At 45.6% G+C, this 14,339-nt stretch overlaps 1 protein-coding gene across 1 annotated transcript in view; it reads right to left on the bottom strand.

Moving 5' to 3' along the window:
- Positions 1-8,517: 8,517 nt before the first annotated feature.
- ME1 (malic enzyme 1, NADP(+)-dependent, cytosolic) overlaps positions 8,518-14,339 on the bottom strand; it is a gene marked incomplete at its 5' end in the record, with an annotated part of 142,150 nt that continues 136,328 nt past the window's right edge. Inside the window, one exon of the mRNA XM_015420899.1 lies at positions 8,518-9,283. Coding sequence (XP_015276385.1) covers positions 9,116-9,283 — 168 coding nt within the window. The remainder of the gene's footprint in view (positions 9,284-14,339) is intronic.

Here is a 14,339-nt window from a genome sequence, read left to right as displayed (position 1 = left end):
GCATGATATAAAATATTAAGAATGTTTCTTATGGGATGGGCTATGCTTCTACCTTTTAGAAACCCGTATTGATCTCCTTTTATTATTGATGGGATAACCCTCTTTAATCTATTTGCCATTATTTTAACAAAAATCTTGTAGTCTTGATTTAAGAGAATTATGGGTCTATATGATCCTACTTCTTTAGGATCTTTCTGTGGTTTAAGAATCAATATTATTTCTGACTTCCTTCATGAATCCGGAGCACTCTTACCTTTTAAGACTTCATTAAACAATACCTGAAGTTCCGGTACTAAGATGTCCTTCATTTCTTTATAAAATTCACCCGTGAAGCCATCTAAACCTGGTGATTTACCTTTTTTTAGTTCTTTTATTACTTCCCTTTATTTCTTGAGCTGTAATTTTGTTCTTTAATTTTCCTCTCTCTGCTGCCTTCATTGTTAGGCTAATTTCCTCCTGACAGTCTACTGTATTCTTTTTTTTTAAACCCCCGAGGGGGTATTTTTATTATTTTTCATAAGACTATTAACTACAACGAAAAATATAGGAAAGGGGGAATACAACTAAGGATAAAGAAAAGATACCCACACTAACTAAAAACCCAAGAGAAGGAGATCATTTCCATGTTAATCTAAATGTAAGTGATACAAGTGTTAGTAATGCAATATACTTGTGAAGTTCTTGTTTTACACAGCTTCTATATTAGTATGTTAGTCTTTGTGAGAGTACTTCTTGAGCATCTTCTTTACTTCAAAGAGCAATTTACAGAGTCCTTCTGCCCTTACTTCGGTTTTCTATCCCTGAAGTCATATACAGTTTTCGTTGCTCCCGCTCCCGCTTCACCCACAGAGTCTTCGCCCGTTCATAAGACCCCAGCAGAGTCACTTGATTTGGTTTCTTCATCTTTAAGTTCTTCCTCCGGTCCTAGCTGACGTCTCAAAAATTCCTTAGCTTTAAAGATGGAGTCAATCTTCTCTCTTTTATCGTTGACTTTAAAAATTACACCTTCAGGAATCACCCACCTGTACTGAAGTCTTGGAGTCATGATAATTGATTCTGTGTGCAGTGTCGTTGGGGGAAAAAACCTATGTTAAAGATTATTAGGGGAAAAAAGAATTTAAAAGAAAAGTTGTCAAACTCAGGTCCTTGTTTGCCATGGATCTCTCACGTTCTGCTGTATTGCCTGTACTGTATCTGTGATGCTTTGTTCCTTCACTATGGGAAATGGGGGGGGCAGCCTGTGGGTGTGAGAATGCTTTACTGTGCTCATTTACAACTGCTTTCCAAGTGGGCCTCCTGATCTGGGAAGAATGCACAACAACCTTGAATGCCAGTCTCTGCTAGCCAACTTTCAGTAGATAATGTAATGTAGGTTTGCAGGTGATGGGAGGGGGGCTAACGGAGCATGCTAGGTTTAGGCGGGTTGAGTGAATGGATTGATTGGACTGGTCACTGGGGGAGGCTTGTTTGAATCATGTATAATTTCTGAACTGGCTTTGGTGAGTCAGTTCCTACCTTTTGAGTTTACTCAGGAGCCCTTAATGAGTCACTTATATCAAAAGCTTTTTGGAAGTCTGAGAGCATCTATAGAGCATCTTTAACATGGATCAGATCAGTTCTGAAACAAATGGTCTTAGTTTGATACAGTCTCATCTCTCAATAAATAAATCACTGCAAAGAGAGTGTTGTTGGGAGCAAGTTTGTTCGAAAGTCTGACATAGTGTCAGAACTTCTTCATTGCCTCGACCTATTGCACCACTGCTGAGATGAGCAAGGAAAGCAAGGACCCTGGGACCGAGACCCAAACCGATGCATCAGCCCACAAACCACTTGTCACGATGGACTAGGAGAAACCCCGAGGCAAAGTGGCAAGACCAAGAGATCAGTGAACTGTACAAATAAGATGGGACGATCCTGACTGGCTGGTGACCCCCGGACCAAGAACTTGGTGAAATCCGTTGGAGGCCGACTTGAGACAGATCTCGAGGTCATTCCACAACAACTCCGAGTGCCTGCGGGTGGCCGGGTTGCTAAACGAAGAAACCAATAGTGAGCTGATCCAGCAGGAGTTCAGATGCGAAGTGGACAGACTGTGGTGGGACACCTCAGCAGCCCTGGTGGACCTCCCAGCCACTATTTGGGAGGCCTTGCCATGGAACTCCAGGCCATGGGAGGGGCCCTGTTAAGTATGTCCCTGCAGGGCCCCCAGCAGACCCGGTGCTGACACCACCTGCGCCGGCCAGGCCAAGAGAAGCGCTGAAAGCTACATTTTATGAGACACCAGAGAAGCTGCCGTTCTTCACTTTGCAGGTGCAGAAGTTCCTGAGGGAATGGGACCACACCTTCGCATCAGATGAGCATCATGTGGACTACGTGGGGTCTGGGCTGCGGGATTGGGCAGCAGACTGGTTGGTGGGTCTGTACAGTGTGGTGGTCCCAGAGCTCTGGGACGTGGATGGCTTCATGTGGGCCCTCCACCAACAATATGAAGACCCTTTGTAGCTGGAGCGACCTAGGACACGCCTCTAAGGTCTGAAGTAGGGCAGCCAATCCATCTAGGAGTTCTCGGATGAGTTCAAGATGCATGCAACTAAGCTCCAGGGGTGGCCATAAGAGGTGCTTATTGAATTTTACTGGGCAGGCTTGGATCATTCTATCCTGGACAAGGCTCTGGCCCAAGACAATCCCTTAGCCCTGAATGGCTGGATTCAGGTGGTTTGCGAAGCAGAAAATTGGTGCAACCTGTTGAAGATGTACCACCCTAAATCAATGGGGAAAACACTGGCTGGTGAGGCAAGGGGGCAGTGGAGCCGGCCCCAGGGGTCCGGGAGCAACCAAGAGCAGAGAATGTGCCAGGGTCTGTGCCTGAGATGTAGAGCCCCTGGGCATTTTGCTGCCAACTGCCCCGTGACACCCAGTGGGGTGAAGAAAGAGGATCACAAGGGACCAGAGAATCAAGACCCTCGGGAGTCATCCCAAGCCATCCAAGGCTCTCCAGTTGGGGGAGCGAGAGGAACTGGAAGGTGTTTCATCCAGCGAGGAAGAACTGCAACAATCGGTGGGAAAAGTCCGGACCTGCTGTGAAGGGTGCTAAACAGCAGGTCCAAAAGTCTCCTGCACCAGAATCGGTGAGAGCCTCTTCCCCCCTCTTTTACATGACCGTGGTCAACCCCACCCTGGGCACACACATCAGGGTGTGGGCACTTATTGACTTGGGGTGCACTTGAGACTTAATTTGCCTGGCCCTGGTGATGGGGCTGGGAGCTAAGGTGCATGAACTAAAGGAGCCCTTGGTATTCTCCCTGATGGATGGGACACCAATGAAGGGGGAGCCCTGTGTGTATCACACAAGTCTCCTGCCAGTGGGGGTGGGCACCCACTGGGAACTGCGGTTCTTTGTTGTAAACTCCTTGGCAAAGTTCCCAATGGTCTTGGGTAGCCCTTGGCTCCAGGCTCATGACCCCTATGTCCAATGGAGTGTGGGAGCCTTGCGGTTTCTAGACCCCCAGTACAAAAACTGGAATCCAGAATGGGGGGAAGCCCCACGACTGGCACTGGAGTGGGTATGCCTGGCCCATGAAGAGTTAAACTGCATCCCCAGGGAATACAGAAACTTGGTCAAGATGTTTGAGAAGGTGAAGGTGGATGAACTTCCCCCTCACCAGAAGACTGACTGTGCTATTGAAATCTTACCGGGTCACAAAATGCCCAAAGGAAAGCTGTATTCCATGAGCCATACTGAGAAGGAGGAGTTATGGAAGTTTATTAATAAAAATGTGGCCAGGGGGTTCATCCAACCAGCGGCCTTGCCTTTTGCCACCCCGATGCTGTTTCGCAAAAAGAAGGATGGGGGGTGGAGACTGTGTACGGACTATCGGGGCCTGAATGCTGTGTCAATGTGTAACACCTACCCCCTCCCATTGATAAAGGACCTGCTGGCTGAGGCCGCTCAGGGCCAGATTTTTACCAAATTGGACTTGAGGGATACATACTGTTGGGTGTGCATCAGGGAGGGGGACGAACATGAGACTGCCTTTAACACCCTGCTAGGCCACTTTGAATACCTGGTGATGCTGTTCAGGCCTGTGGGGGCTCCCGGGGTGTTCGTGAACTTAATCAATGAAGTGTTACACAAGTATTTATACAAGGGGGTCCCTGTTTACCTTGATGCTATTTTGATTTATTCAAAAGATAAGGACTCGTACGTGCAGCTTGTCAGGGACATGCTGAAAGCCCTCTATAAAAACTGGCTGTTTGCAAAACTGTCTTTAAGTGCAAGTTCCATAAGGAGAAACTGGACTTTCTGGGGTACCGGATTTTGAAGAAAGGCCTGGCAATGGATCCCTGCAAATTTTAGGATGTATTGGGGTGGGAACCCCCTCGAACGAGGAGGCAGTTACAGTCATTCCTCGGGTTCGCCAATTTCTACCATCCGTTCATCCCCAATTTCACCCAGGTGGTCTTACCCGTCACAGACCTATTGAAAACTAAGGTGAAAGGACCAGAAAGTCACAAGCCAAGCTATACGTTGTTGTGGACCCCAGAGTGCCAGTGAGCTTTTGATGAACTGAAGACTCTATTCACCTCTGAGCCAATTCTATGGCACCCAGACAAAAATAAGCCTTTTGTGGTGCAAGTGGATGCTTCTGATGTAGCTATGGAGGGGCGATCCTGCAAAGGGGAGATGATGGTAACTTGCACCCTCTCACATATATGTCTAAAAAGTTCTCTGAGACTGAGAGGAATTGGGTGATCTGGGATAAAGAAGCTGCTGCAATTAAATTGGCTCTGACCACTTGGCGGCATTGGTTAGAAGGAGCCAGGGTGCCATTTGAAGTATGGACTGACTATAAGAACTTGGAGGTGTTACGCACGTCCTGATATCTAAATGCTAAACAATTGTGTTGGGTGGAATTTTTCTCCAAGTTCTGATTTACCGTCAAGCACCTCTCAGGGAAGTCCAATTTTCTAGCTGATGCTCTCTCACATCTTCCCCAACATGCCAGCTGGCAGGAGGAAGTCATTGACTCAATGTTTACCCCAGCCCAACTGGGGGGGGGAGTTCTCACACAGAGTCAGGCCAAGGCAGAGGGGCCCCTCAGTGCTGAACCCTGGGTGGAGAAGTTCAGAACAGTGATAACGATAAAGAGGAAGTAGAGAAGGAGGGCACTCTCACCCAGGGGGAAAATGGATGCTGGTATCATCAACAGAAAATATTCATGCCCGAGGCCTTGTGCCAGGAAATTTTGCAAATTGGGACATGACAACAAACTAGCTGGGCATTTCAGGTACCTAAAGACTCTGCACCTGATACAAAGACAATTTTGGTGGCCGTGCATGCAGGCTGACATTTCCCAATATGTATTTTCTTGCCAAGTATGCTTGATGGGGAAACGGCGGGCTGGGAAACCCCCAGGTCTATTGCAACCTTTGGAAACCCCTGAAAGACCATGGTCTGTCATTTCCATGGATTTTATAACACATCTACCACCCAGCAAGGGGAAAACTGTAATTTGGGTGGTGGTGGATCTCTTCTCTAAGAAAGCACACTTCATTCCATCCAAACAACTGCCCTCAGCTAAGAAACTGGTGCAGCTGTTCATGCAGCACATTGTGAGACTGCATTTGGTCCCTCAGAACATCGTATCTGACCGGGGGGTCCAATTTGTGGCAGGTTTTTGGAAGGAGATGTTGAAGCTATTGGGGGTTGAGCAGGGGCTCAGTAGTGCCTACCGCCCAAAGATGGATGGCCAGACAGAAAGAACCAATCAGGTTCTGGAGCAATTCCTGAGATGTTTCATTAATCATCAGCAGGATAATTGGGTGGACTTGCTCCCTTATGCAGAGTATAGCTACAATAATTTGGTACACAGCTCCATTAGGGCCACCCCCTTCAAAGTGGTACATGGCTATGAGGGGGCCTTCCTCCCCATCATGGCAGCTGAACCTGCTGGGCCAAGGGACTTGCAAACTTGACGGTCGGAACTAGGCCAGCAATGGACTTTGATTCAGCAAACTCTGACCAAGGCGAAAGAGGACTATAAGGCTGAAGCCGATAGGGCCCGGGCACCTGAGTGGGAGCTCCACCCTGGGGACTCTGTATACATTTCTACCAAGAACCTTAAGGGACTGCAGCTGGGGGAAAAACTGGGCTGGAAATATGTGGGCCCTTTTAAAGTTGTTAGAGTGATTAACAAAGTTGTGGTTGAACTGGAACTGCTTAAGAACTTATGACACATCCATCCTGTTTTCCATTTCAGTCTGCTGAAGAAGGATTCTGGACCCTCGAAGTGGAGACCTCGTCCTCAGGTTCCACCTCCCCTGATCGTTGATGGGGAACTCCACCAGGAGGTGGAAGAAGTCTTAGACTATAAAATCAAATGGTGCCACCTGTATTATCTCATTAAGTGGCAAGATTTTTACCCTAATCATAATGAATGGGTGAGTAGTGATCGTGTCAGAGGCCCCAAGCTGGTTTGCATCTTTCATAAGTCTCACCCTCACAAGCCGGGGGTGTGTGTGTGAGGGTTCTTCGGGGGGGGGCAGAATGTCTAACTCGGATCCTCGTTTTCCATGGATTTCTTACATTTTGCTGTATTGCCTGTACTGTACCTGTGATGCTTTGTTCCTTCACTATGTGGAATAGGGGGGCAGCCCATGGGTGAGTGTGTGAGCATGTGAGAATGTTTCGCTGTGCTCATTGACAACGGCTTTTCAAGTGGGCCTCCTGAGCTGGGAAGAATGTACAACATCCTTGAATGCCAGTCTCCGTGAGCCAGCTTTCAGTAGATAATGTAACTGTAGGTTCGCAGGTGGGCTAACGGAGCATGCTAGGTTTAGGCGGGCTGAGTGAATGGATTGATTGGAACGGTCACTGGGGGGGGCTTGTTTGAATCATGTATAATTTCTGAACTGGCGCCAATGAGTCAGTTCTGACACAAATGGTCTTAGCTTGATACAGTCTCATCTCTCAATAAACAAATCACTGCAAAGAGAGTGTTGTTGGGAGCAAGTCTGTTCAAGAGTCTGAAAAAAGTGATACATAAACAAATAAATCAGTGTCAGATAAATCAGGTTAAGAGTGCTGGACTAGAATGTGGGAGACTGTTCCAATCAGGTTAAGAGTGCTGGACTAGAATGTGGGAGACTGTTCCAATCCCACTCTGTCATGAAACGTACTGAATGACCTGAGGTCAGACATTCTCTCTTAGCCTAACCTATGTCAATGGGTTGTTGTGGGGATAAAACGGAGGTAGGGAAGATATTGCATATGGTTTGCCCTGCTTCAAAAATAACATTGAGGCACTGGAAATGGTACACTGGAAATGGTACAAAGGAGCAATATATGATCAAAGTCTTGGAACAAAAATTAAAAGATTGAAATATTTGAAGCTTTTTAGTTTACAAGACGGATGAAGGAGATATTATTGAGATTTATAAAATTATGAATGATGGAAAATTTAGAAAATGAACATGATAGGCAATAAACTCATAACAGACCGAGTACTTTCTCATACAATGCATGATTATCTTGCTTGGGTAATGGTGAGTGACTCAGAAGAATAGGTCTGTCAACAACTATTAGCTATAAGCACTAAATGCAATCACCAAGTTGCAAGGCATGTATCTCTGAATACCAGTTGCTGGGAAACCAACAAAACAGGATTGTGGACCTGATGGACCTTAGGTCTGATCTAGCAGGTCTCTACTTATGTTACTGAATGCTAACTTTAGGGAAGAACAACATGGTGAATTAGTGTTGTCGAAGACTAATATACTTCATTCTCCCTAATTCTTTAGTAAAATATACTTGTTCTAATAGAAAAATAGTAGCATTTTCTGTTTTATTCAGAAAATGTGGACTGATTTGTGGCAAACTACCAGGGGTCTTAAACTGAAATATGATTGGTTATTAGGAAGCATCTACAACTAGGGACGGGCAAGAACCTCGTCACAAACCTTATTTTATGATGAACATTGCCCAGTTCATAGTTCGTGAGCCAAGGGTTGTGCAATTGCACACGCAATGAACCTCCTATGACCCTCTGTGGGGGGGGTTTGGTGGAGGTTCATGCAGTCTGTGTCAGGGTTCATGCCACAAACATGCTAGCATCGATCAGTTAATTGACAAAGCAAGAGGAGGGGTGGACTTCAGATTGACCTCACTGCTTGGACTTCAGTTGCGTACCACATTCCCTTTAAATGGCTTTTGCAAGATATTTCCCCCCTTTCATTCTGCTGGCCTCAGGAAGCCACTGCCAGCAGAAAGGAAGAAGGGAAGAGCTCAGATCTCCCCCCCCCTTTCATTCTGCTGGTCCTGGGGAGCCACCCCCAGCAGAAAGCAGGGAGGGAAGATCTCAGATCTCCCACACACACACCACAAACCTCATGAAATGAACCAATTCGGTAAATGGTTTTTTCTGTGAAGGTTCGTGGTTCGTGTGACCCCATGAACCGGGACGAATCTCCATTTTCCCAGTTCATGCCCATCCCTATCTATAATCCTTCCCAGCCTTACTTACTTTTTCCATTACTTGCCTGGGATGAACGCATGTACTCCTAAATGGAATATTTTCTCAGTTATACTCTATAGAGAACCCAAACTACCTTTTCTTCAGAGGGAGCATTCTTCCTGACATCCGAGGACTTCTGATCTGAGGTATTTAGTTTCCCCCCTTTTATTTCTACATACTTTCCCTTATTAAAATATTCAAAAAAATAGCTGAGCCACGTTTTAAATTATCACAATAATGTATTGCTTTATCACTTGGATGTAATACTGCTTCACCCGAAAATGGCAAACATATAATATAGAACCAAAATGTCATAGAAACATTAAAATATATGAAAAGTATAGCACTACATAATAGTAGTGAATATAGCATAACCATTAAAAGAAATACCCCTATACTGTCCCTATATTAACTTTTCTCTATACCATTGTAGCTAACGGAATTAGCTTATGGGGAAAAAACTATGATGTTAATTATCCTGCTCCTTTTAAAAGGAAAAAAAAACAATACATCCAGAGTTTTGAGAAAACGGGGGAATTGTTTTAGAAAGAAATACAATTAGCAAATAAGTGTTTCCAAGATTGTTGCAGTGCAGTTTTCTCTTAAAAGATTGTACTCTGAATTGTCTGTGCTTGTTTGGGCCAGGAGTAGGAGTCTGTCAGAAAGCTTTCATAATCAGTGCTGTAAACCTGGGAGCGGATGAATGCTTCCTTGTCCTCTGGCTCAGGGTAGAAAGTGGCGGTGTTGTTGCGGTAGGCTTCCTCTGCAATCTGAGAGAACACAGACAAGCCCCCCCATTGTTAAATTCTGCATCAACCTGCAAGACGGTGTGGTATATAATGATGAAAAGTTCAAAGTTTACTGTCAGCCTCCAAATTCGGATCCGGGAGCACCTTAGAGACCAACAAGCCTTTCAGGGTAGGAGCTTCTAAGAGTCAACACTCCCATCGGATACAGGATGCTGTGTCTGACAAAGGGGAACTCTTGACTCTCAAAAGCTTGGACCCCAAAAATCTTGTTGGTCTCTAAGGTGTTACTGGATTCAAATTCTACTGCAGACCAACATGGCTGCCCTCTGAAACCATAAGCCACCAGAGCCACACTGAACTGGTATCAATGAACCTACCTTCTGGACATTAAAAGTTTCTTTTTTAAAAAGTAGTGAATTTTCTGGAAGAGATCTTAATATACATTTTTAAATTAACTCTCTTACAACCATTCCCTCAGTATGTCTCTTTTCCCTGCCAGGGTTTAGAAACAGTTTAGCATTCCAGTTTGTCTGAGGGAAATGCACCTCTTGCCTGAATTCAAATTTAGGGACCCCAATGATTGCTGTTTGAAAAAATGAAGGACAGCAGAACAGCCAGTTTCTCCCGATCTCATCTAAGTATACCAAGTCATATAAGTTTCAGTGTTCAGCATTTAAAAACAACTTGATTTTTATATTATATACATTTCAATATCTGAATAGGTTATGAAAACTTTGCAGCTTTAGTCTTATACATTTCAACAACTTTTAATATCCCATTCTAGCAATAATTATCTCAGAACACTAAATTTAGACTGAACAAGCTCTCAGACTAATGATTTCATGAGCCTAAATTAAATCTTCAGGGGCTTTCTGTAGCTTCTGACTTGACTCTTAAGACCATATTAAACACGTAGGAGCAGACTTATCACTAACAGTACACTCAAGTGGGGACTGCATTCACTTCTGTCTGTAAGGTATGTGTGACTGCACATTATTTGTCATATTCACAGTTCCCTTTTCTTAGGTATAGACTTATAAATTATAAGTGTACTAGCAGTAAAGCCTGTTGTGAAAACAATACAATAAGATCTAGAAAGAGGCTCTGGGGGAGTGCTCTGGCTTTGGGCAAACAGTGTCAATTTGCTGTGGTGACCTCAGCAGGGTATAATGACAGAGTCCACTGTTTTCTCCAGAGGAACTGATCTCTGCTACCTGAAGAGCAGTTGTAATTGTGAGTAATCTGTAGCCCTCACCTGGAGATTGGCAACAATTGTTACCCAGGACAAAATGGCTGGTTTGGAGGGTGGAGTCTATGGCATTCTACCTGTCTGAGGTCCCACCCCTCTGCAAACCCCACCCTCTCCAGGCTCCACCCCTCAAATCCCCAGGAATTTGTCAGCATGTAGTTGGCAACCCCATCTCCTTCCCAGCTAGCCACCAAGACATCCGGCCGCAGGGTCCGTTTCCCCCCACTCAACCCCACTCACTCCAGGGCCGGCGACTGGAGGTGCAAGCCTCCGGCTGCCGGGTCCGTTTCCACCCCCCCCCACTCCAGGACCGGAGACAGGAGGCAGAAGCCTCTGGTCACCCACTCCCTTCCCCTCCCCCCCCACCCACTCCCAACAGGCACTGAGGGGAATGTAGGGTTGCCAGCTCTAAGGAGGGAAATACCTGGAGGTTTGGGGGGTGGATTCTGTAGAGGGCAGCATTGGGGGGGGGCGGAAGGACTCAGCAGGTATTATGTCATAGGGTCTACCCTCCTAAAGCAGTCATTTTCTCTAGGGGAACTGATCTCTGTCATCTGGAGATCAATTGTAACAGTGGGAGATCTCCAGGTCCCACCTGGAGATTGGCAACCCTAGGGGAAAGTCAGCTGCACAGCAGGGGGTTGAAGAGAATGGTTTGATGGCTGCTGGGCCAAGATTGGCAGCAATAGTTCCCCAGAAGCAAATGGCTGGTTTGGAGGGTGGAGTCTATGGCACTGTACCTGTCTGAGGTCCCCCTCTCCGGGCTCCACTCCTCAAATCTCCAGGAATTACCATACCTGAAGCTGGCAACTTTATCTCCTCCCCTCTCAGTAGCCTCTTATTTTGCCTTAAATTGGTTTTGATGCCAGCAGAGTGAGAAAATGCCAGAGGCTCTGGGTGGGTGCCCCATCGTAAATGCACCAAACAATTCCTAAAGATTTTCCAAAACACAAAATTGCAACACTTTGAATTAGCACCAGAGCTTTAAGAGCTCTCCAGCTGTCACCTGGAGACTGGCAACAGCTTGTTTGGAGGGTGGGGAGTATGGCATTGTATCTGTCTGAGGTACCCCTGTTCCTCCTCCTCCTCTGACCCCACCCTCAGCAGGCTTCATCCCCAAAATATCCTGGAAGTTTCCAATTTGGAGTTGGCAACCCTATGTCCTTTCCAGGCAACCATCAGCCTACCGTTATCTGCCTGTCTGTCTTCAGGTTTACACCCACCCACCCCGCCTCAGAAAGGGCAGTCTTTCCCTGCAGTGGGAACCAAAGCAGCTGACATCATTCTCCTCTCCCTCATATGATCCACACAACTACTCTATGAGGTATGTTAAGGTTGAAAGTGTGTGAATGGTCCATAATTCCCCAGGCTGCTTTTAAAACATGAACCTGGGACCTGCACACCATCCTCTGAAGCGCTCTCTGTGGCAGTAATGGGGTGACTGCTGGCACCTTTTCCTATCATTTTTTGCCTTGTGGTATTCTGCTTGTGGTGTGATCTGTTGTCTTTGTGGTGTGGCATGATTGTGTTACTGGGTTTGTTTCTTTTGAAGGGGAAGTGATGTGTTCTGAGTGAGGACATATTTTACCTCAGAATACAGTAGGGTGGGGAGTATGGCATTGTATCTGTCTATGCAACTGAAAATTCCAACTGCCTTGCGGGGGGGGAGTTTGAGGTGTGGAATGAAGTCCAATCAGCTTCCATATGCAAAAGACTTTGAAATACTGGGCAGGACTGCACAAAGCAGCCAGTCAACCCAGCGAGCGTCTTCTGACTGACAGTTCTTCCGGCCAAACACTAAAGGGGCCAAATTTAGAACGTTCAATATAGAACGTTGCTATTCAATTATAATAAGGGAGAGATGTCTAAAAATGTAATATCTGAGATGACTGTAAACCCAATTCTAAATCACAGATTGATTCTGAACTTTCACAAATGGAAGATGTTTGCAGATGTGGATCATGTCTACCTTCCCTTCCCTCATTAGTTCCCTCTGCCCCTACAGAAGCCTTGTCTGAGTTTGGGAGATCTCCCTAAATATGTCATGTGGTACAAGGGGGCTGTGGTGGGAATTCCTAGAGTTTTCAGCCTATCCTCTGTGGGAGAGAGAGAGATAGATAGAGGAGATTGCGGGGAGGGGGGTGTTAGAAGATGAGGAAAGGAGTCACGTCAATCAGGGCTCAGCCAGATATACAGAGAAGTAGGGATTGGAAAGGGATAGGACTCGGTATCCTGAGTTAGGCAGGTTAATCTGTTACAGGGAGGCAGTTGGCTAGGGATGTGTGAGAAGATCAAGGGAGAATCAGCTAAGCTTATCTTCAGGGTCTGAGTCAAGGGGTGATCAGACTGGGGAAACATGGGTATTAAATAAGGTCCACACTTTACTTCTAGTGAAGGCAATAGTGAAAGGATCAGAGATCCCACGGTTTAGTGACCCTTTCCTATCACATACAAAGCCCGTCATGGTCTTGTACCCTCATATTTGCAAGACCACCTCCAATCTATGCTCTGCCCAACAGCTTCACTCACTGGAGCAGGGTCTTTTGCATATGCCAGTCTGCAAATGGGCAACATCAACAACTGCCTGTACACATGACTTCTCCACTGGGGTCCTTAACTTGTGGGACAGACTGCCTGAGGAGGGCAGGAAGTTTCCCAGTCTCATGGCTTTCTGCAAACGATGCGAAACATAACTATTCAAGAGGGCTTTCCTACACATGCAATAGAGTTGCACTGCACAAAACAATTCACAAAGTTACTTGGAAAAATTATTAGGGACTGTGGTCTATACTATTTCATATAGCTTGCTGAAACTAGGATCCTCTTATGGAATGTTGCATTATTTAATGTGTAACGTTAATACTCATGCTTTGCTTCAGTTCTGTTTTTAGACTTTTGGTTGGTTCTACAACCCTAATCCTATAGCATTGTTTATTGAATGTCCCATCCTGTCGATTGCATTAACTCACTCTGTGTAATCTGCCTTGAGTCCAAGCGAGAAAGAGGGACTATAGATAATGGAAATCAATAAACAAGACTTCCCACATAAATTCACTCCAAATCTTTCTCACCAGGAAAAACACCCTGTGCATGGGTGTGACATTGTAATGATTCTTAAGAGAACTATAGCCCAGCTTAACTTTGAAAACCATTACGCTTTTATGTTTTACTTATCAACCAAAATAAGATGCTTAGCACTTCTACAGAAAACACAAAAATAAGTGGTTTTTGTGAATGGAAAAAGGGGGAGGAGGAAAGTATAAATCACCCCCTTAAAACCTGGGCTGCCATCCATAGGTCCATGGAGTAACGTCAGCAAGTTATCCAGCCTTCTTAATATTTACATTTAGCTTTATTGGCTATTCACCAACACACATTTATTGTATGCCACTCTCTGCTACCTACCCACTGAGGGTTGTGAAGAGGGGAGGGATTGCTACAGAACTCTACCTGTCACAGGCCTTACAGGAAGAGGAAAGAATTAAGGAAACGTGTCCTCTTATTCCTGTGTTACTTCATGGGGCTTGCTACACTTGTTCAGGAGTGCATGCATGTGCTGGGCAACTTCACCCAGTTCCTCCTTTTTGCGGCATGCCACATGGAGGGTCCCCTATCCTCAGCTATGGCCTTTCAGCTTCCCTAGAGAACTGCTGAAGGAAGGAAAAAGTGTGGGCAATCTGCTTCTTCAAAGTCTGTTCATAGCAGTTTGGATCCAACCCTGTGTCTATTTGGAAGAAAATTCCAGTGATATCACTGACATTTATTTCTCAAGGAGTGTAGTCACAGCTGCTGTAACATAAAGCTAGCAAATAGATGTCACAGCTTTTT

This window comes from Gekko japonicus, unplaced genomic scaffold, assembly GCF_001447785.1.
Source record: "Gekko japonicus isolate JY-2015 unplaced genomic scaffold, Gekko_japonicus_V1.1 scaffold2587, whole genome shotgun sequence".
NCBI lineage: Eukaryota > Metazoa > Chordata > Lepidosauria > Squamata > Gekkonidae > Gekko > Gekko japonicus.
Note: the sequence above shows the minus strand (reverse complement) of the source record. Positions and strands in the feature narration are given on the sequence as shown.